The 23975-nt window shown below is 43.4% G+C and overlaps 1 protein-coding gene across 1 annotated transcript; it reads left to right on the top strand.

Annotated features, from left to right (window-relative positions):
* Window positions 1-477: 477 nt before the first annotated feature.
* LOC134284299 (serine/threonine-protein phosphatase 6 regulatory ankyrin repeat subunit A-like) lies at window positions 478-23419 on the top strand. The gene is made up of 3 exons (XM_062843096.1): window positions 478-1081; window positions 10063-10754; window positions 18541-23419. The coding sequence occupies exon 3, from the start codon at window positions 18636-18638 to the stop codon at window positions 23394-23396; it is 4761 nt and encodes a 1586-aa protein (XP_062699080.1). The 5' UTR covers window positions 478-1081; window positions 10063-10754; window positions 18541-18635; the 3' UTR covers window positions 23397-23419.
* The last annotated feature ends 556 nt before the right edge of the window (window positions 23420-23975 follow it).

Below are 23975 nucleotides of genomic sequence, written 5' to 3'. Positions count from 1 at the left end.
GCACCAATCAGAGAGCGTTGGTATACTGAACGAGAAAATTTGTCCGCTACCCATATTTATAGATTTCAGCGATTTCAATGTCTAACTTTAAAACAACTTTTCAACTATTTATCAATGATTTTTAGGTTCACCGAATATTACAAATTGAACGTGGGAGTTTCATCTCTCGGATAACGGGATTTGTTTATCATTTCGTTCAGTGGGAAAGGTACTGTGAGCGTTTAAAATCTTTCACTCAAACGTAACGCTCTTGGTTTCATAAATTTTGAAATGACACCGGGTATAGAAAACAGAGACGTAGTCCTACGTCAAAATGGATGTGATATTTTTACATTAATCGAAAACATTTTTAATTTTCTATTTTGTCAAACAATAAAGCTTTGTGTTTCACAAACCAAAATATTAAAATTTAAAAACGACTTTTGAAATTTCTGTTATAAGAGTGCGAAAACTTTTGCCGTATATTTTAAGGTCTAAATGGAACAACACTACACATTTTGATATGGCAATCTTTTTACTCTCTCGTCGAAATTTATTAATCGAGCGAAAAAAAAATGATGTTATAAACTTAAAACACTCTATCGGAGAGAGTCTCAAATTGAGTTGGGTCATTTTATCCCAGTTGCGCGTATTAGACCGATTGCCCCTATGGAGATAACGGCCACTGACACACCAACGCAATGCGAAGCTCAACACCGTCGTGTAGAGTGTGATCCTTCCTCTGTTCGCACGCAAACTCACAAAGCTTCAAACTGCGCCGGTAAGAGAACGATCGAGACAACATTGTGCTTGAGTTGGATTCGGCGTAAAGATAACAATTTTTCAAATACGTTAATAAGTAGTAAAAGTGTAATTCAAATATAAAGTTCTCTGTGCTAGTCAAGCTCGTTTACGGGATACAGTATTTATTGGCCGAACCGAAATCAACTAAGAAAGAAGTGCAACAAGACGCCGTCGGAGGAAATCGCCGAGGAATCAGATCAAGTGCAAATTCAACTCCGTTCCGGACTGATTCAAGGTGATCGAAACCCGCTACCAGAGCAGAACGCAACGTCCGCTAGATATTCCGACACAATCTTCCGTGAGTTTCCTAGAGCCCAGCTTAAAATAATGATAAGGTAGCCATGTTATTAAAATACAGTCTAGACTCCTACTACACGGTTGGTTCGGAGGTGCAGTAGGAAAGTATGAATCCCAGAGCTTATGGGATTTCGCCTAATTGGGGGTATGAGCGAATATCTCAGAAGTATTACAAGATAGCACCACACTTTCTTTGGCAAAGTTGTAGTACTAGAAAAGATCTACCACACAATGCGAACTAACATCCAATTAGTTGGCAATTTGGCCGATAGAGGCGCTATGTAGAACTGGTTGCTAATGTTCGCCAGTAGAGGCACTCATAAGTTATCACATGGGATATCTCAAGATCTACTTGATTTGGAACAATAATGCTGTCTTCGGCAGAGTTGCTCAGGAGGTCAAGAACAATCTGGTGATTCACCAATTAGTTTGTGATTTCGTCGCTAGGTGGCGCTAGTCGTCAAGTAAAGTTTCAAACGTCTCTATCTCGGGATCCAGAGCAGCTAGAAAAGTGTCGTCTTCGGCAAAGTTCTTCAACAATTAGTTTGTGATTTCGCCGCCAGGTGGTGCTAGTTGTCAAGCAAAGTTTCAAACTTCTCTAACTCGCGAACCAGAGCAGATAGAAAAGTGTCGTCTTCAGCAAAATTCTTCAGGAAGTTAAAACCAATCTGGTGATTCAACATTTAGTTGGTGATTTCGTCGCTAGGTGGCGCTAGTTGTCAAGAAAAATTTTAAACTTCTCTAGCTCGCGATCCAGAGCAGATAGAAGAAGGTCGTCTTCGGCAAAATTCTTCAGGAAGTCAAAACCTATCTGGTGGTTCAACATTTAGTTTGTGATTTCGCCGCTAGGTGGCACTAGTTGTCAAGCAAAGTTTCAAACTTCTCTAGCTCGGGATCCAGAGCAGATAGAAAAGTGTCGTCTTCGGCAAAGTTCTTCAGGGAGTCAAGACCTATCTGGTGATTCATAATTGGTGGTTTTTCATAGTTGGTGGTTTCGCCGCTTGGTGGCACTAGTTGTCAAGTGAAAATTTAAACTTCTCTAGTTCGTTATCCAAAGCAAATAAAAGAGGATCGTCTTCGGAAAAGTTCTTCAGGAAGTCAAGCGCCAGCTGGTGATCCAACATATAGTCGGGGATTTCACCGCTAGGTGGCGCTAGTTGTTGAGTAAAATTTTAAATCTGTCTAGCTCGCGGTCCAGAGCAGATAGAAGAGGGCCATCTTCGGCAAAGTTCTTCTGGAAGTCGAAACCTATCTGGTAATTCAACATTTAGTTGGTGATTTCACTGCTAGGTGGCGCTAGTTGTCAAGTTTTAATCTTATCTATCTCGAGATCCAAAACAGATAATAGAATGTTGTTTCCGGCAAGTTCCTCAGAAAAGCAAGAGCAATCTGGTGTTCAACAATTAGTTACTAATTTCGCCATTAGGTGGCGCTAGTTACCAAAAAAAGTTTTAAATTCCTCTAGCTCGAGATCCAGAGCAAAAAGAAGAGTGTTGTTTTTGACAAAGTTATTCAGAAAGTCAAGAGCAGTCTGGTGAGTCAATAATTGGTGATTCCGTCGCTAGGTGGCGCTAGTCAGCATGTTTACTTTTAAACTTTTCTATCTCGGGAAAAAGCAGATGTAAGAATGCTGTGTCCGGTAGCGTTCTTCAGGAGGTCGAAAGCAGGGATGGAAAATGTCATGAAATTACATGAAAAACATGTCATGACATTTTTCTATTAACACCACTTTCGATGAAAATTTGTGTTCGTAATTATCACCGGTCCATAACGCTGATAAGTTATCAATGATGTCGCCGATTAACATTGCCGACTAAGTGCAGTGAAATTAGCAAATAACGAAATTACATTTTTGTGACATTTCCCAAGAATAATCTAATAATTTAGCAATTGGATTGTTTAGTGAATAAAATTTTGCTTTTTTCTATAGCCTAATCGATAGAGTTCATTTTTCTGAGCATAACGTGGTTTTATTGGATTCCAATAGCTTTGTTGTTGGTTAAAATAACAAAACAATTTTTATGTTCGTGGATAGAATGACAGTTCAATCGATAAAATGACAGTTCGACCCGAACAAAATAAAATCCCATACAAACTTTAAATGCATTTTTAAAACAGTTCCCGCACTCCAAGAATTATGAAACTTTGGATTTCGACTAATTTTTGGGTGGAGAATTCGATTATAAAATAATCCGGATACCCCTACAGAACCCAATTAGCTTGTGATTTCACTACTTGTTGACACTAGTTGTATCTCTGGATTCCAGCAAGTTCTCGGTAGAGTTTATCAGAGGGTGAAGATTAAAAAGATGGTGAACAAATTGTTCGTTTTGATTTTCCAACGTAGGTTATATCTGTGGAATATTTCTGTTTTGCGAAAATTTAAGTGCTCCTAATTTTTATTTAGATTTTCTTAAATATATAGAAGATGCCACAAAAGTTTAACTTATAGGACGCAGTGGCTTGATTTCCTAAACAGGGTAGGAAAAAAGATGAACCAGCTTAGGACTGGTAATCTCCATAATCACAGAGAACAGACATCCAAGTCCAATCTGAATTTTGTTTAAAGAATATTTCATCGGCAACACAAGTGGATAAACTCATAATATTCTGAGAGCCTTCGTACCAATGTTTACGATAATTTAAAAAATCCACCAAAGTAGGTAATGAAATAAAAACAATAAACTAGATAAAGATATAAGCCAGATAAACATATAAGCTAGATAAAAAAAATGATTTTAATTAAGGAGCTCCAGAAGGTGCCCAAAGCCAGAAGAATATGGTAGGCAGGGCATGTTGCAAGACTGCCGAATAACAACCTTCAAAGTTAGTGTTCGTAACTGATACGCTAGATACAAGAAGGCGTGGAGCGCAGAGAGCACAATGAACGGACCAGGTGGAGCGTGACCGAGAATGAAGAGCGGCAGACACCAACCGTGTATTATAGAGAAATATTGATTCAGTTTCATATTAAATTTGATGTAATACTACTTTCGGAAGCATTTTGTCGAAGATGACACTCTTCTATCTGATTTGAATCGCGAGCTAAAAGAGTTAAACATTTAACTTGACAACTTGGCACTACCTGGTGTCGAAATCACCGACTGTATATTGAATCATCACATAGGTTTTGACTTCCTGAAGAACTTTGCTGAAGACGACTCTCTTCTATCTGTTCTGGATTCCGAGATAGAGACGTTTGAAACTTTACTTGATGACTAGCGCCACCTATCGGCGAAATCACCAACTAATTGTTGAATTATCAGACAGGCCTTGACTTACTGAAGAACTTTGCCGAAGACTTCACTTTTCTATCTACTTTGGATCGCGAGCTAGCGAAATTTAATGTTTTACTTGACATCTAGCGCCACCTAGCTTCGAAATCACGAACTAAATTTTGAATCACCAGATAGCTCTTAACTTTCAAAACAACTTTTCCGAAGATGACACTTCTCTATCTCCTCTGAATCCCGAGATAACGGAGTTTGCAGCTTTACTTGGCGAAATCACCAACTAAATGTTGAATCACCACATAGGTTTTGACTTCCTGAAGAACTTTGCCGATGACGACTCTCTTCTATCTGTTTTTAAAAGACACGGACACGTTGAATGCATCCAGTGAGCTATTCACTCTTTGAAGGAAGCACGACACTAGACAACGGACTAGCATGCAACGCCCAGTGGCACAGCCGAAAACTATTCCTGACAGCTGCGGTGGGAATCGAACCCACGCTCCTCAGCACGATGCAACATTTAGTTTGGTGACACTAGCCGCACGGCCACGAAGCCACCTGTTCTGGATCGGGAGCTAGAGAAGTTTTAAATTTTACTTGACAACTAGCGCCATCTAGCGGCGAAATCATCAACTAAATGTTGAATCACCAGCTGGCGCTTAACTTCCTGAAGAATTTTGCTGAAGACGACACTTTTCTATCAGAGATCCCACTGGAGATTCCTCCAAGATTTCTTCCTGGGAATTCCTCCATGATGGGTTCATTCAGAAGATAACTCCAGAATTTCTTCCTGAGGATTCCATGAGAAGTTCCCTCTGGGGATTCCTCTATGAGTTCCATCTGGGGATTCCTCCAAGAGTTCCCAACAGGGATTTATCCAGGAGTTCCCTCTGGGGATGTCCAACAAGAGGCTTCTCCAAGAATTCGTTCTCGAAATTCCTACAACAGTTCCATCGAGGGATTCCATCCAGAAGTTTCCTCTGGGGATAGCACCGGGAGTTCCTTTTGTGGATTCCTCCAGGAGTTCCATCTGGGGACTCATCCAAGACTTACCGCTGGAGATTCGCCCTGTGAAGTTCCCTCTGGAGATTGCTCTAGGAGTTCCAACAAGAAATTTTGAGAATTCCTTCGGGAGTTCAGTCACATATTTCTCTGGGAATTCCTCCAGACATTACTCTAGGAATGCCTCCAAGAACACTGGTGGACTTCCTTGAGGAAGCCCTGGAGGAATCCCCGGGGGGACTTCCCGGAGGAATCCCCGGGGGGACTTCCCGGAGGAATCCCCGGGGGGACTTCCCGGAGGAATCCCCGGGGGGACTTCCCGGAGGAATCCCCGGGGGGACTTCCCGGAGGAATCCCCGGGGGGACTTCCCGGAGGAATCCCCGGGGGGACTTCCCGGAGGAATCCCCGGGGGGACTTCCCGGAGGAATCCCCGGGGGGACTTCCCGGAGGAATCCCCGGGGGGACTTCCCGGAGGAATCCCCGGGGGGACTTCCCGGAGGAATCCCCGGGGGGACTTCCCGGAGGAATCCCCGGGGGGACTTCCCGGAGGAATCCCCGGGGGGACTTCCCGGAGGAATCCCCGGGGGGACTTCCCGGAGGAATCCCCGGGGGGACTTCCCGGAGGAATCCCCGGGGGGACTTCCCGGAGGAATCCCCGGGGGGACTTCCCGGAGGAATCCCCGGGGGGACTTCCCGGAGGAATCCCCGGGGGGACTTCCCGGAGGAATCCCCGGGGGGACTTCCCGGAGGAATCCCCGGGGGGACTTCCCGGAGGAATCCCCGGGGGGACTTCCCGGAGGAATCCCCGGGGGGACTTCCCGGAGGAATCCCCGGGGGGACTTCCCGGAGGAATCCCCGGGGGGACTTCCCGGAGGAATTCCCGGCGGGACATCCCGGAGGAATCCCCGGCGGGACTTCCCGGAGGAATCCCCGGGGGGACTTCCCGGAGGAATCCCCGGGGGGACTTCCCGGAGGAATCCCCGGGGGGACTTCCCGGAGGAATCCCCGGGGGGACTTCCCGGAGGAATCCCCGGGGGGACTTCCCGGAGGAATCCCCGGGGGGACTTCCCGGAGGAATCCCCGGGGGGACTTCCCGGAGGAATCCCCGGGGGGACTTCCCGGAGGAATCCCCGGGGGGACTTCCCGGAGGAATCCCCGGGGGGACTTCCCGGAGGAATCCCCGGGGGGACTTCCCGGAGGAATTCCCGGCGGGACTTCCCGGAGGAATCCCCGGGGGGACTTCCCGGAGGAATCCCCGGGGGGACTTCCCGAAGGAATCCCCGGGGGGACTTCCCGAAGGAATCCCCGGGGGGACTTCCCGGAGGAATCCCCGGGGGGACTTCCCGGAGGAATCCCCGGGGGGACTTCCCGGAGGAATCCCCGGGGGGACTTCCCGGAGGAATCCCCGGGGGGACTTCCCGGAGGAATCCCCGGGGGGACTTCCCGGAGGAATCCCCGGGGGGACTTCCCGGAGGAATCCCCGGGGGGACTTCCCGGAGGAATCCCCGGGGGGACTTCCCGGAGGAATCCCCGGGGGGACTTCCCGGAGGAATCCCCGGGGGGACTTCCCGGAGGAATCCCCGGGGGGACTTCCCGGAGGAATCCCCGGGGGGACTTCCCGGAGGAATCCCCGGGGGGACTTCCCGGAGGAATCCCCGGGGGGACTTCCCGGAGGAATCCCCGGGGGGACTTCCCGGAGGAATCCCCGGGGGGACTTCCCGGAGGAATCCCCGGGGGGATTTCCCGGAGGAATCCCCGGGGGGACTTCCCGGAGGAATCCCCGGGGGGACTTCCCGGAGGAATCCCCGGGGGGACTTCCCGGAGGAATCCCCGGGGGGACTTCCCGGAGGAATCCCCGGGGGGACTTCCCGGAGGAATCCCCGGGGGGACTTCCCGGAGGAATCCCCGGGGGGACTTCCCGGAGGAATCCCCGGGGGGACTTCCCGGAGGAATCCCCGGGGGGACTTCCCGGAGGAATCCCCGGGGGGACTTCCCGGAGGAATCCCCGGGGGGATTTCCCGGAGGAATCCCCGGGGGGACTTCCCGGAGGAATCCCCGGGGGGACTTCCCGGAGGAATCCCCGGGGGGACTTCCCGGAGGAATCCCCGGGGGGACTTCCCGGAGGAATCCCCGGGGGGACTTCCCGGAGGAATCCCCGGGGGGACTTCCCGGAGGAATCCCCGGGGGGACTTCCCGGAGGAATCCCCGGGGGGACTTCCCGGAGGAATCCCCGGGGGGACTTCCCGGAGGAATCCCCGGGGGGACTTCCCGGAGGAATCCCCGGGGGGACTTCCCGGAGGAATCCCCGGGGGGACTTCCCGGAGGAATCCCCGGGGGGACTTCCCGGAGGAATCCCCGGGGGGACTTCCCGGAGGAATCCCCGGGGGGACTTCCCGGAGGAATCCCCGGGGGGACTTCCCGGAGGAATCCCCGGGGGGACTTCCCGGAGGAATCCCCGGGGGGACTTCCCGGAGGAATCCCCGGGGGGACTTCCCGGATGAGAGGACTTCCTGGCGAAATAACCTGGGCAAATCCTGGAAGAATTCCCTCTGAGGATTGAGAGGGAACTTCTGTAGAAATCCGTGTATGAAACCCCTGCAAGATTCTTCGGCAGAAATAAGGGCTTGTTCACAAATGTCATAACGCTGGAGGGGGTGGGTGGGTGTCCTTCATGGTGTTACAGCTCGAACAAATAATTTTTTTCCCCATATAAATAGTGTTACGAAGGGGTGGGTGGGTGTCAGGAAAGGCCAATTTTGGCGTTATGATATTTGTGAATGAACCCTAACTGGATGAATTTTTGAAAGATATTCCTGAAGGATTTCCCGGAAGATTCCTGGAAAAATCCCTTCAGAAGGGATCCTCGGAATAACAAAACTAGGATAAGTCTGCAGAGGGAATTCCTGGAGGAATCTCCTGGAGGATTCAAGAGGGTACACGCTCAGAAACCCGTTCTAATAAACGTGAACAAACAAATGCAAATATGAGAACAAGCAAATGTACACCGTGAACTGGAACTAGTTCCAGCTGTCAATATGGGCGTTCTAGAAAACGTGAAATCTAGTTCACGGTGTACATTTCTTATTGTTCCCAGGTAACCGATAAGCATTTAAATTTGCCGTATTTCTGTATTATATCTGCATTTGACCTGCTTACTGCCGTATGATAGCAGTTCGACTGCTAAACTGCCCTATATTAGCAATTGAAATGCTACTGAAAATCTGACAGCAGTTATGTAGCATTTCAGATGCACGGTATGTTTTGGTCAACAAGCAGCATAATTGCTACATTAGTGCCATAAAACTGCAACGTGGGATGAGTGATGCTAAACCATTTCCACTTTAACACACATTTCCACTTTAATTTACGTGTTCCGGCTGTAGATGCCATTATCATTCGCTTGTTGTCTTTTATAGAGTAGCAACTAAAAAAACCCTGATTTGGCAAATATTTTCCATAGTTTTGGCCACTTTCCAATACTCGATTTAATTCAGCACATGCCGGGCACATAGCGTATCTAACGAAGCAGCTGCCGGTGTAACATTCAAGCTTTAAATTGATCAAAAAACCAACACACATTATCTAATCATCTATAGCTTACATCGTAGCGTAGTTCAGCCCCATCGTCAACCCTAGGATCGAGGGATCAAATCCCAATTTCGCCGAAACCAGCAACAAAAAACAACAACAGCATTCCAAAACGTGCAACAAGCCTCAAAAGTTGCACACGAGAGAGGAGAGTGAGGATAAAAATAGAAGAGAAAGGGAAGCCGTAAAATGGGCAGGGGAAATATTTAGTTTTTATTTTTGACAATCTGGGGGATAGGAAATTGAAGCATTTAATCAGCCGTATATTGGGCCAAAACCTGCACTTAAGTGGCACTTATGGCGCATATAGGGCAAATTAGCATATAACGACCTGCTGTAAAAGCGCATATAGTGCCGAATTAATACCATTTTTACTGCTAATTGGTTACCTGGGTTGTTATCGTTGCTATGCATAGTTCCCGTTTGTTCCCGTTGCCGTGATTGGGAGTGCACGTATATCGGAACGGATTTTTTTGCGTGTACTTCTAAAAGATTCTCTAGAGGGATCTTCAGAAAGAACTTTTGGGGGAATCCCCATTGGAAACTCCTGAAGGAATCGTTCGAGGAAGCTCCTGATCTTCAGAGGGAACTTCTGGAAGAAATCTAAAAAGGGAACTCCTGGAAGAATCTCCAGAGAGAACACCAGGAGAAATCTCCAGAGTGAACTCTTGGAGGAATCTCATAGCTAACTCCTGGAGGAATTCCCAGAGGTAAGACCTGGAGGACTTACCAAAAGGAGCAGCTGAAGGAATCACCACAGGGCGCTGCTGGAGGAATCTCCAGAGAGAACTGCAAAAGGAATCCCTTGAGGGAACTCCTGGAATAATCTTCACAGGGAACTACTAGAAGAATCTTCAGAGGGAACTGCTAAGGGAGCTCCTATATCCCTATAGAAAGCATTTAAAAAAGAGTTCACAGAGGAAGCACCTTTTCCCGAACTCTTGGAAAGATCCAATGGGTAACTCAAGGAGGAATCCCAAGCGGTGAATCCTAGCCGAGCGGTTGGATAAACATTCGGAGGGCTTCAAGCTTCGAAGTGTTCGTGATTGCATAAGCAATATTATAGTCTAATTATGGGACAGAAATTGAATCCGTGAATTTCACATGTTTTTCCCAAGTTTTTCATAGCACTAATAAAGATAAATTTCTTACTTGCAGCCACATCCCAATGGAGTCAACCGAGGAATCTTCCCTTTCAAAAATGTTCACATGGAGTGGAAGTCTGACAAGTCATGGTTTCGCATATGAGAAAGATCTTGCTTTTACGTTGTTCGTTGCTGCATCTTTAGAAGATCGTCGATTTCGCCTGGCAACGGAAATGAATGTGGCCGGTAAATTTGATGACGCTGTACTGATTCTGGACGATCGGAGAGAAGTATGGTTCTTTCAAGCCAAGCATAGCCAAACATCGAATGCTAAAATTGCATACGAAGAGTTTTTCCCATCAAGTCTCGAGGAAAAGAGTCAATTTTCTCTACCAATGTACATCCAATCGTTCCTGAATGTTTCAAAGCGAAGTGAATTCAAGAATTACGACAAGCGATTTATAATCTTCAGCAATAAATCAATAGATGAAAATGCTACACATAAGCTGAGAGAGCTCATGGACGTAAAAGGCTTTCCTTTGATTGATCCGCTGGAAAAGAAACTGTTTATCAGAAGTAGTGAAAAATTTGTACCTAATGCAGAGCAAATGCAGAACCTGTTGAAAAAGCTAAACGAATTACCTGTTGCCATTAGGGATGCTATAATTGAACTTCAGAGGACCGGAACAGTAAAAAGTATCCTGCGAAAATACACCACTCCTTTACGATCCATATTGGATATAGACAACTCCGTACGCTTTTGACGTAGGACTACGTCTCTGTTTTCTATACCCGGTGTCATTTCAAAATTTATGAAACCAAGAGCGTTACGTTTGAGTGAAAGATTTTAAACGCTCACAGTACCTTTCCCACTGAACGAAATGATAAACAAATCCCGTTATCCGAGAGATGAAACTCCCGCGTTCAATTTGTAATATTCGGTGAACCTAAAAATCATTGATAAATAGTTGAAAAGTTGTTTTAAAGCTAGACATTGAAATCGCTGAAATCTATAAATATGGGTAGCGGACAAATTTTCTCGTTCAGTATACCAACGCTCTCTGATTGGTGCGCATCGTGGGGGCAACTACGATGCAGGAAGGAATGCGATCATGCGAGAGCTGGGCAGCGGCACATCGACTCAGCGACGACACTTGGCTATCGTACTGATAGCACCAGGAATCTCATTCACAACAGCAAGCGGCGGGCCAGTTTTCGATTGCGTCTAGCGTTGAGCGCGGAGAAAACCAACGCGAATTGCGTGGCATTGTAAATTCATCAAAATCGTCCATTATTCAAACGGTTCTTTTCAGAGCCATCGAAAAAGATTTCTCAAGAGTTAATTGGATGAATTTCCACTCTCGATCGAGAAAGGTGTAGTGCAATGCAAGGACAGAGCGGCGTTTCTCAGCAAAAGCAAAGCCGGTCATTAATCGCATGCGCGGCAGCAAGCGGCGGGCCAGTTTTCGGTGGCGTTCAGCATTTAGTGCGGAGAAAACAAACACGCATAGTGGCATAGTGAATTCATTTAATTTTCTTCCTAAAATTATTCATTATCCAAACGGTCCTTTTAAGGACCATCGAAAATGATTTTTCAAGAGCTGTGAATCGAATAATTCCATTCCAACGAACGGGAAAAGTGTAAGTAGTACATCCGAAAAGTGAATGATTTTGAATGCTTGGTGACTCAGCCAGCAACAATTATGACGACTAATTGTTCCACCCGGACTTTGGCAACGCATTATCATATCCGGACCATTTTGCGTGAAAATGTTTCAATTCATTTTCCAAATTAAAATGATCTAAATCATCTAATATTTTGGTTACATTATCCGTTCAATGGAAATTTTCTCATTTCTCGGTTGATTAATCGTTTGATGCGTCTGGAGCATAAGGGGCGGGTCATGCAAACGAAATTAACTGAAAAGCCAGCCGAATGGGAGGAGCTTCATCTGCCAATCTAGGGGTATAAAAGCAGTGTTCTCTGTTTTCTTTCGTCATTTTCGTTGGATCAGTCAAGGAGGTTGGAGGTGGATGTCACCTCCAGCAAGGTAGCAGCACAACAACCCAGCGACTACTCTCGGCTATCGTGCTGATGATAGCACTTGGACTCGCATCCATGGCAGCGGCGGTGGGCCAATTTTCGACGGCGTCCAGCATTCTCCGCACTCCGCAGAGAAAACCAACACGCATTGCATGGCATGGTGAATGCATCAAAATCGTCCATTATTCAAACCGGTCCTTTTCAGGACCATCGAAAATGATTCCTCAAGAGTTAATTGGATAATTTCCAACATCGATCGAGATGTAGTGCAACCAAAAAGCAAAAGACAGAGCATCGTTGCCAGCAATAGTGAAACTGGTCATTATTGAAATCCACGGCGGTCCAGTTTTCGGTGGCGTTTATCATTCAGCACGGAGAAAACCAACACGCATTGCGTGACATGGTGAATTCATGCCATTTCGTTCCTAAAATCGTCAATTAATCAAACGGTCTTGTTCAGGACCACCGTTAATTATTCCTTAAGAGTTTGTGAATCAGCTAATTTCATTCCATCGAACGAGAAAAGTGTGGTGCAATTGAGAAGTGAAAGATTAAATACTTGGTGGCCCAGCAATAATGATGAAGCCGGTCACTAATGGCCTAATGGTTCCACCCGGAATTTTACAACGCATTATTCTATCCGAACTATTTTGCGTGAAACATTGTTTAAATAAAACATTTAAACATTTTTCGAAAATGTTCGAAGGTGAATATATGACGAAGCCACACCTAGAATTTTCTAGAGCACAAATCTGAAGAACCGAATGTCGGTTTGCGCTTGATCGTTTGGTTACCCGCTGGTGGTGAATCGAAATTATCCAATCCGTTCAATGAAAATTTGTTCATTTCTCGGTTGGTTAGTTGCTTGCTGCGTCTGGAGCATTCGGGGCGGGTCATGCAAACGAAATAAACTGGAAAGCCAGCCAAATGGGAGGAGCCTAATCTACTAATCAAGGGGAATAAAAGCAGTGACCTCTGTTTTCTTCCGTCATTTTCGTTGGATCAGTCAAAGGGAACGGATGTCACCTCCGCAGCTGCGCACCAATCCTGCGATGACTCTCGGCTATTTAGCTGATAGAACCAGGAATCTCATCCACGGCAGTAAGCGATGGCAGTTTTCGATGGCTTCCAGCATTCAGTGCGGATAATTTTCAATTGTCTTGCCGAAATCTCCTGTTATTTAAAAGGTCCTTTTCAGGACCAGTGAAAATTATTCCTCCAGAGTTATGAATCGGATAATTAAAAGCGACAGACTGAAAACTTAGCAACAGTATAGCCGGCCTCTAATTGTTGTTCGCGTAACTATACAACGTATTGTTAAATCTAGAATATTTCATGAAACTGCAATCAAAATTATCTAAAATTTCGTTAACAGCAATTGAGTTGTGTCAAATACACATGGCTACGGTGGCGCCATCTGTTCATTTCATAGCGGCAATTTTAGTTATTTTAATGATTGTTGCGATCGCAATATGATGTTTGGGAAGTTCTGGCTTAACGCCTTTCAATATTATAATCATTCTTTCCTTTCGACGAAAATTCTTTCAAACAACGGTTGAACATATATCTTCAAAATAAAACTAGGGGTGGGTAATGTCTGAGACATAACCGCATTGTTGACGTAGGACAAAGGCTGGAATGAGGTTCCGACTTTTATATATTGAAATGGGCCCTTTAATTTGAAGTCTTAAATCAGCTGATTTTTCGTGTCATTGTTGTCCGACCTTCGTAAATAAATGCATAACGAATTTATCACATAACGTCGGTTTCCTGCAATAGGGGCACAACTCAAAATATGTCATTTTTGAGATTTTGATGGCAAATGATGAAAAACTATGTAAAATTTCATCTCACAAAGACCCGTTCCAAAATTCGATGAGAAACTCGAGATTTGGGCATTTTCACCAATTTTCCGCAGTAAGGGCACAACTCAAAATCAGTCAATTTTTTCAATAGTCGTTGAAAAATAGTTGTCAAAAATTCATGAAACAGATAGTCCTTCAGCCCCTTTCAATGATACAACAATCAAAATTTGTTTACTTTTGTCAAATGATGAGAGAAATAAGTGAATTTGCAGGAGGTGCTTCATGATTGCCAAATTTCAAACGCTTATTCTGAAAATTCACATTTTTTGAGTTGTGTCCCTATTGCAGGAAACCGACGATAAAAGGCCTACACAATGTATGCTGGCAAAATTCAAATCGGCGGAGTGATGTGTTGATTAAAGTTGTTACCTATGTGATCCATTTCACTGAACGCATTCATAAGATGTTAATTAGTTAAACCTTCCGTAACTCGCGCGGTTGGCCATTGAGGGTTGAGTATTATTTTATTTTGAAGATAAATGTTCAACCGTTGTTTGAAAGAATTTTCGTCGAAAGGAAAGAATGATTATAATATTGAAAGGCGTTAAGCCATAGCTTCCCAAACATCATATTGTGATCGCAACAATCATTAAAATAACTAAAATTGCCGCTATGAAATTAACAGATGGAGCCACCGTAGCCATGTGTATTTGACACAACTCAATTGCTAGATTCAACAATACGTTGTATAGTTACGCGAACAACAATTAGAGGCCGGCTATGCTGTTGCTAAGTTTTCAGTCTGTCGCTTTTAATTATCCGATTCATAACTCTGGAGGAATAATTTTCACTGGTCCTGAAAAGAACCTTTTAAATAACAGGAGATTTCGGCAAGACAATTGAAAATTATCCGCACTGAATGCTGGAAGCCATCGAAAACTGCCATCGCTTACTGCCGTGGATGAGATTCCTGGTTCTTCTTCTTCTTCTTCTTGGCGTAACGTCCTCACTGGGACAAAGCCTGCTTCTCAGCTTAGTGTTCTATGAGCACTTCCAAAGTAATTAACTGAGAGCTTCCTCTGCCAATGACCATTTTGCATGTGCATATCGTGTGGCAGGCACGAAGATACTCTATGCCCAAGGAAGTCAAGGAAATTTCCTTTACGAAAAGATCCTGGACCGACCGGGAATCGAACCCGTTACCCTCAGCATGGTCATGCTGAATACCCGTGCGTTTACCGCCTCGGCTATATGGGCCCTGTGCCATATAGCCTGAGATTCCTGGTTCCAGATTCTAGAGATTCCTGGTTCTATCAGCTAAATAGCCGAGAGTCATCGCAGGATTGGTGCGCAGCTGCGGAGGTGACATCCATTCCCTTTGACTGATTCAACGAAAATGACGGAAGAAAACAGAGGTCACTGCTTTTATTCCCCTTGATTAGTAGATTAGGCTCCTCCCATTTGGCTGGCTTTCCAGTTTATTTCGTTTACATGACCCGCCCCGAAGGCTCCAGACGCATCAAGCAACTAACCAGCCGAGAAATGAGCAAACCACCAGCGGGTAACCAAACGATCAACTTTTAAGCGCAAACCGACATTCGGTTCTTCAGATTTGTGCTCTAGAAAATTCTAGGTGTGGCTTCGTCATATATTCACCTTCGAACATTTTTGAAAAATGTTTAAACTTAATTATTATTAAACAATGTTTCACGCAAAATAGTTCGGATAGAATAATGCGTTGTTAAATTCCGGGTGGAACCATTAGGCCATTAGTGACCGGTTTCATCATTATTGCTGGGCCACCAAGTATTCAATCTTTCACTTCTCAATTGCACCACACTTTTCTCGTTCGATGGAATGAAATTAGCTGATTCACAAACTCTTAAGGAATAATTAACGGAGGTCCTGAACAAGACCGTTTGATTAATTGACGATTTTAGGAACGAAATGGCATGAATTCACCATGTCACGCAATGCGTGTTGGTTTTCTCCGTGCTGAATGATAAACGCCACCGAAAACTGGACCGCCGTGGATTACAATAATGACCAGTTTCACTATTGCTGGCAACGATGCTCTGTCTTTTGCTTTTTGGTTGCACTACATCTCGATCGATGTTGGAAATTATCCAATTAACTCTTGAGGAATCATTTTCGATGGTCCTGAAAAGAACCGGTTTGAATAATGGACGATTTTGATGCATTCAAAATGCCATGCAATGCGTGTTGGTTTTCGCTGCGGAGTGCGGAGAATGCTGGACGCCGTCGAAAATTGGCCCACCGCCGCTGCCATGGATGCGATTCCAAGTGCTATCATCAGCACGATAGCCGAGAGTAGTCGCTGGGTTGTTGTGCTGCTGCCTTGCTGGAGGTGACATCGTCGGTTTCCTGCAATAGGGGCACAACTCAAAATTTGTCATTTTTGAGGTTTTGATGGCAAATGATGAAAAACCATGCAAACTTTCATCTGACAAAGACCCGTTCCGAAATTCGATGAGAAACGCGAGATTTTTGCATTTTCACCAATTTTCCGCAGTAAAGGCACAACTCAAAATCAGTCAACTTTTCAATAGTCGATGAAAAATAGTAATCTAAAATTTATGAAAGAGATAGTCCTTCAGTCCCTTTCCATGATACAACAATCAAAATTCGTATACTTTTGTCTAATAATGAGAGAAATAAGTGAACTTGTAGGATGTGCTTCAAGATTGCCAATTTTCAAACGCTCATTCTGAAAATTCACATTTTTTGAGTTGTGCCCCTATTGCAGGAAACCGACGACATCCACCTCCAACCTCCTCGACTGATCCAACGAAAATGACGAAAGAAAACAGAGAACACTGCTTTTATACCCCTAGATTGGCAGATGAAGCTCCTCCCATTCGGCTGGCTTTTCAGTTAATTTCGTTTGCATGACCCGCCCCTTATGCTCCAGATGCATCAAACGATTAATCAACCGAGAAATGAGAAAATTTCCATTGAACGGATAATGTAACCAAAATATTAGATGATTTAGATCATTTTAATTTGGAAAATGTTAGAATTGAAACATTTTTCACGCAAAATGGTCCGGATATGATAATGCGTTGCCAAAGTCCGGGTGGAACAATTAGACGTCAAAATTGTTGCTGGCTGAGTCACCAAGCATTCAAAATCATTCACTTTTCGGTTGTACTACACTTTTCCCGTTCGTTGGAATGGAATTATCCGATTCACAGCTCTTGAAAAATCATTTTCGATGGTCCTTAAATTAGGAGGAAAATTAAATGAATTCACTATGCCACTATGCGTGTTTGTTTTCTCCGCACTAAATGCTGAACGCCACCGAAAACTGGCCCGCCGCTTGCTGCCGTGCATGCGATTAATGACCGGCTTTGCTTTTGCTGAGAAACGCCGCTCTGTCCTTGCTTTGCACTAGGTTCACCTTTCTCGATCGAGGGTGGGAATTCATCCAATTAACTCTTGAGAAATCTTTTTCGATGGTCCTGAAAAGAACCGTTTGAATAATGGACGATTTTGATGAATTTACAATGCCACGCAATTCGTGTTGGTTTTCTCCGCGCTCAACGCTAGACGCAATCGAAAACTGGCCGCCGTTTGCTGCCGTGAATGAGATTCCTGGTGCTATCAGTACAATAGCCAATTGTCGTCGCTGAGTCGATGTGCCGCTGCCCAGCTCGAGGTGTCACCTCGACGGTGGTTGAATGGAACTGACGATCAGCTCTCGCATGATCGCATTCCTTCCTGCATCGTAGTTGCCCCCACGATGCGCACCAATCAGAGAGCGTTGGTATACTGAACGAGAAAATTTGTCCGCTACCCATATTTATAGATTTCAGCGATTTCAATGTCTAACTTTAAAACAACTTTTCAACTATTTATCAATGATTTTTAGGTTCACCGAATATTACAAATTGAACGCGGGAGTTTCATCTCTCGGATAACGGGATTTGTTTATCATTTCGTTCAGTGGGAAAGGTACTGTGAGCGTTTAAAATCTTTCACTCAAACGTAACGCTCTTGGTTTCATAAATTTTGAAATGACACCGGGTATAGAAAACAGAGACGTAGTCCTACGTCAAAATAATACTCAACCCTCAAGTGATGGCCAACCGCGCGAGTTACGGAAGGTTTAACTAATAAACATCTTATGAATGCGTTCAGTGAAATGGATCACATAGGCACAGACAAACAGACGTAACACCTTAAACGATTTTCAGGGAAATCCATCGCCCAGTTCACACTATCATCACCTGGTGGAAAAGTTGCACGAATCACTGTGTTGTGTAATATCATCAACAGAAGGCGCTAGTGTGAAACGTCAAACGCATATAAAAACGATGCGCGCGCCTCTGGTTGTGAAAGCCACAACTATAAAAATTTAAAATGATCGTTAAAAGCGTGGTCGATGGAAATTTCGCAAGTGTTACGTCTGTTTGTCTGTGACATAGGTAACAACTTTAATCAACACATCACTCCGCCGATTTGAATTTTGCCAGCATACATTGTGTAGGCCTTTTATGTGATAAATCCGTTATGCATTTATTTACGAAGGTCGGACAACAATGACACGAAAAATCAGCTGATTTAAGACTTCAAATTAAAGGGCCCATTTTAATATATAAAAGTCGGAACCTCATTCCAGCCTTTGTCCTACGTCAACATTGCGGTTATGTCTCAGACATTACCCACCCCTAGTTTTTAGAAACATTTACTGAAAATGAGGATGAAATCAATCAGCAATGGCTATGGAACGAGCTTCAAACACATTTCAGTAGTCAGATCGGAACAACTAAACGCATGTCAGAGGTGGTTTTCGACAAGAAGATAGCCAAACGCGACTTGCAAAATAAATCCGGAGAAACAAGTTTTCCTCGACCTATCGAAGAGGCTGATTTGAGAAGCTTTTTTGAACACCTTGTGATATGCACTGGTCAGCCGGACCAACTCTTCGAGCTGAGAGATAGCATTATAGAATCGGTTTTAAGAATGTGGGTTCATGGGAAGGATCGTGGCTTTTTTAGTGATAGAACAAAATTGCATGTGATATTTGAAAAAGAATTTGAAAATTGGCACATGGTTACAAACCTGGATGGAAATCTGAAACCTTTTCTGAGCAGCTACGAAGGGAATATGTGTGTTCAAATGATAAAAGCAGAAGTGCGCAAGGTTTTACAAAAGGTTGCATCAGCAGATTTGAGTACTTATGTGGAACGTAAGTTAGTGTTACAAAATGGACAGGAAGAATTCACAGAAGATAAATTTATATCAATGCTGGAGCAATCGTCTGGTCGAAATGGTTACATACTGGTTGGGGAACCAGGTATGGGAAAAACAACTTTCATGAAAAGAATCACACACCGACTACAAGCTAACGACTTCAACAAACACGTGTATCTGATTTTTTTGAGTAGATTGTTCAAAAATTACGAGAAAGGAAACGATATATTCATACTTATAAAATCCGCTCTTTCAAAATCAATCCAACAGTTAATTCAAAACAGTTTGGAACATTGTCCACAACAGTGTTTCATTCTACTCGATGGTTTCGATGAGATTGACACATTGCATCATGGCTCAGCTATCAAACTTATCAAGGAAACGTTCTGCAAAAACAATATCCGGGTTTTCATAAGTGGACGAATCCATGTAAAAGAAAGACTCGAAAAAGAATTGCATGTCCAGGCATTGAACCTTGTTCCGTTAATTGAAGATGAGCAACTGCTATTTTTGAGAAACTACTGGGAGATCAGTGCTGATATTGATGGTAAAGAGATGGATCGGTTTCAAAGATTTGCGAAACATTTACTCAGAATGTTGCATGACAATATTCAATCTGACTACTTCACTGGCCTGCCTCTGGTGGTTCGAATGCTTGCAGAAGTGTACAGGGAAAATTTCGAAAAATACTGGGAATCAACGAATGATTATATTAACGAGATATTGGATTTGGAAAGCAGATTCAGTGTATTACGTTTATATGAAAGTTTCATCAACATATCGTTCAATATATTCATTAGAAAAATAAATAACGAAGAAGGTTATGCTACAATTGATTCGAAAATAATAAATTTTTTCAAAGACAATTTGGAAAAATGTCATCGTGCCCATCAGCTAATTGCTATTAAACAGTTGAAAATTCCTGAACTTCGAGAAATATTAAGCACAGGCGATTCTGCAACAATCCTGGAAAACATGCAACAAATATTGAACGATGGAGAAAAGTCACTATTAGTTAATGTTTTTAACAAGGATCATCTAAAATTCACGCACTTGTCGTATGCTGAATATTTCCTTTCGAAATTTTTGTATGAACATGTGGTAGAATGTGAAGCGTTCCTGTTCAATGTTTTGAGTAGATATGAAGTCGTTCGAACCTTCTTCTTTTCAATGATTGAGGAAAATTGGGAAGACAGTTCATTACAAATGGACACAATTAACGATATTTGTTACGAGGACACTGGACTAATGTATTTGGCATGTTTTGGTGGCTACGAATCCATATTAAAAGATCTTCTGAAGCACCATAAAGCAAAAGTAAATTTCTGGGTTGATAACATAGTCAGTGGGGGCTCGCTTCTGCATGCTGCTGTTGAATCAAATAAAGAAAACATGCTGAAGTCAATTCTCTGTGAATATCGTTTTGGCAATTGTCCTCACCATGAAGTGAACTATGATGCAATGAAAACATATGAAACTGAAATAGATATAAATACTCCAGATTCAAAGGGATCTTTACCAATTCATTATGCTGCATATAATGGGAATGAACAGTTTGTTAAGATGCTTGCGCAACATGGTGCTGACAAAAATATCAATGCTCGAGACGACGGAGGGAATGCTCCTCTTCATTTTGCTGCACAAAATGGTTTTTGTCAATTGGCTAAGATGTTAATTGATCAATATTCAGCGGACTACAAAATTGTCAATAACCGCGGATACACTCTTATGCATATGGCAGTCGGAAGAGGTAATATGGAAATTGTAAACATACTTATGGAGGACTATGAGGCTGATGTCAATGCACAAGAGAATGATGGAAATACGCCATTACATCTTGCTGCCAAACAATTGAAGTGGGAAATGGTCCAAATGTTGATTACGAAATATTCTGCAGACTGCAACATTGTTAATGCAAATGGCCAAACTCTCATTCATATAGCAGCAGAAAAGGGTAATATGGACATTGTAAAGATGCTCATAGACGAATATGCGGCTGATGTCAATATGCAAGACGAAAATGGAAACACTCCTCTACTGCTTGCTGCCAAGAATTATGAGTGGGAAATGGTCGAAATGATAATTAAGAGATATTCTGTAGACTGCGAAATTGCCAATGAAATAGGAGAGTTTCTCATACATGTAGCGGCCGCAAGTGGTACTGTGGAAGTTGTAAAGATGCTTATGGACCGTACGACTGATATCAATACACCCGACCATGATGGTAATACTCCTCTCTATCTTGCTGCCAAAAATAACTACTGGGAAGCGGTAAAAATTATTCTTAAGAAATATCCTGCTGTAAGCAGAATTGATCAAAATAATGAACAAACTCTAATCCGTTTGGCGGCAAAAGGTGGCAGTAAGAAAATATTGAAGATGTTTTTAGATGACCACGAGACAGATGTCAACGCACAAGACAACAATGGAAACACTCTTCTTCATCTTGCTGTCGAGAATACTATAGAGGCGGAGGGAGCTAATATGGGAATTGTAAAGATGCTTATAGACGACTATGGGGCTGATGTTAATACGCAAAACAAAAATGGGAATACACCTCTACATCTTGCTGCAAAGAAACTTGAGTGGGAAATGGTCCAAACGTTCATTAAGAGATATTCTGCAGACTGCAAAACTGTTAATGCAAACGGCCAAACTCTCATACATTTGGCAGCCACTAGAAGAAATATGGGAACTGTAAAGATGCTTATAGATGACTATGCGGCTGATGTCAATGAGCAAGACATAAATGGGGATACTCCTCTACATCTTGCGGCCAAGCATTATGATTGGGAGATGGCCCGAATGTTAATTAAGAATTATTCTCCAAAATACGAAATTGTCAATAAACTAGGAGAAAATTTCATCCATTTAGCGGCCACAGGAGGTAATAAAGAAATTATAAAGATGCTCATAGATGACTATGAGGCTGATTTCAATACGCCAGACAAAAAAGGAAACACTCCTCTACATATTGCTGTAAAGAATTTTGATTGGGACATACTTCAAACGATTATTGAGAAACATTCTGCAGACTACAACATCACTAATGCAAACGACCAAACTCTCACCCATTTAGCAGCTGAAAGAGGTAACAAGGAAATTGTTATGATGCTTATAGATGGCTATGGAGCTGATATCAATAAGAAAGACAAAAATGGAGATACCCCTCTACATCTAGCTGCCAAGAATTTTAAGTGGGAAATGGTCCAAATGATGATTAAGAAGTATTCGGCAGACACCACAATTAAAAACGCAAAGGGTCAAACACTCATCCATTTGGCAGCCGAAAGAGGTAACAAGGAAATTGTTATGATGCTTATAGATATCGATTCGGTTGGTGTCAATACGCAAGACAACAATGGAAATACTCCTATAGACCTTGCTGCCAAGAAATTTAAGTGGAGAATGATCCAAATGATTCTCAACAGACACTCGGCAGACTTTGAAATTCACATTAAAAATGGACAAACTCTCATACATTTGGCGGCCGTAGAAAGTAATGTGAAAATTGTCAGGATGCTCATAGATGACTATGCGGCTGATGTCGATAAGCAAGACAATAATGGAGAGACCCCTCTACATCTTGCTGCTAAGAACTTTAAGTGGGAAATGGTCCAAATGATGATTAAGAAGTATTCGGCCGACTGCAACATTGTTAATGCAAACGGTCAAACTCTCATCCATTTGGCAGCCGGAAGAGGTAACATGGAAATTGTTACAATGCTCATAGATGACTATGCGGTTGACTTCAATCAGCCAGACGAAAATGGAAATACTCCTCTACATTTTGCTGCCAAAAATTATCAGTGGGAAATGGTCCAAATGATTCTTAAGAGATATTCTGCAGATTGCAAAATTGCCAACAAAAAGGGACAAACTCTCATCCATTTGGCAACTGCAGAAGGTGACGGTGAAATTATAAAAATGCTCATAGATGACTATGAGGCTGATGTCAATGCACAAGACAACGATGGATACACTCCTCTTCATATTGCTGTCGAGTATAGTGTGGAGGCAGAAGGAGGTTATATGGAAATTGTTATGATGCTTATAGATAACTATGCGGCTGATGTAAATAAGCAAGACAATAGTGGAAATACTCCTCTACATATTGCTGCTCTGACATATCAGTGGGAAATGGTTCAAATGATGCTGAAAAGATATTCTGCAAACTATAAAATTGCCAATAAATATGGACAAACTCTCATTCACTTAGCAGCAGAAAGGGGTAATATTAAAATTGTAAGGATGCTAGAAGGTAACTATGAGGCTGATGTCAATGCACAATACAACGATGGTAATATTCCTGTCGAGAATAGTAACAATTCGAAGTCATAAATAAAAAAGCACGCTGAATTAGGCCGATGCAAATATTTTTTTTTACGTAGGACTACGTCTCTGTTTTCTATACCCGGTGTCATTTCAAAATTTATGAAACCAAGAGCGTTACGTTTGAGTGAAAGATTTTAAACGCTCACAGTACCTTTCCCACTGAACGAAATGATAAACAAATCCCGTTATCCGAGAGATGAAACTCCCGCGTTCAATTTGTAATATTCGGTGAACCTAAAAATCATTGATAAATAGTTGAAAAGTTGTTTTAAAGTTAGACATTGAAATCGCTGAAATCTATAAATATGGGTAGCGGACAAATTTTCTCGTTCAGTATACCAACGCTCTCTGATTGGTGCGCATCGTGGGGGCAACTACGATGCAGGAAGGAATGCGATCATGCGAGAGCTGATCGTCAGTTCCATTTCGACCACCGTCGAGGTGACACCTCGAGCTGGGCAGCGGCACATCGACTCAGCGACGACACTTGGCTATCGTACTGATAGCACCAGGAATCTCATTCACAACAGCAAGCGGCGGGCCAGTTTTCGATTGCGTCTAGCGTTGAGCGCGGAGAAAACCAAC

This window comes from Aedes albopictus, chromosome 3 (genome assembly GCF_035046485.1).
Source record: "Aedes albopictus strain Foshan chromosome 3, AalbF5, whole genome shotgun sequence".
NCBI lineage: Eukaryota > Metazoa > Arthropoda > Insecta > Diptera > Culicidae > Aedes > Aedes albopictus.
This window is presented reverse-complemented; position numbering and strand designations above follow the sequence as displayed.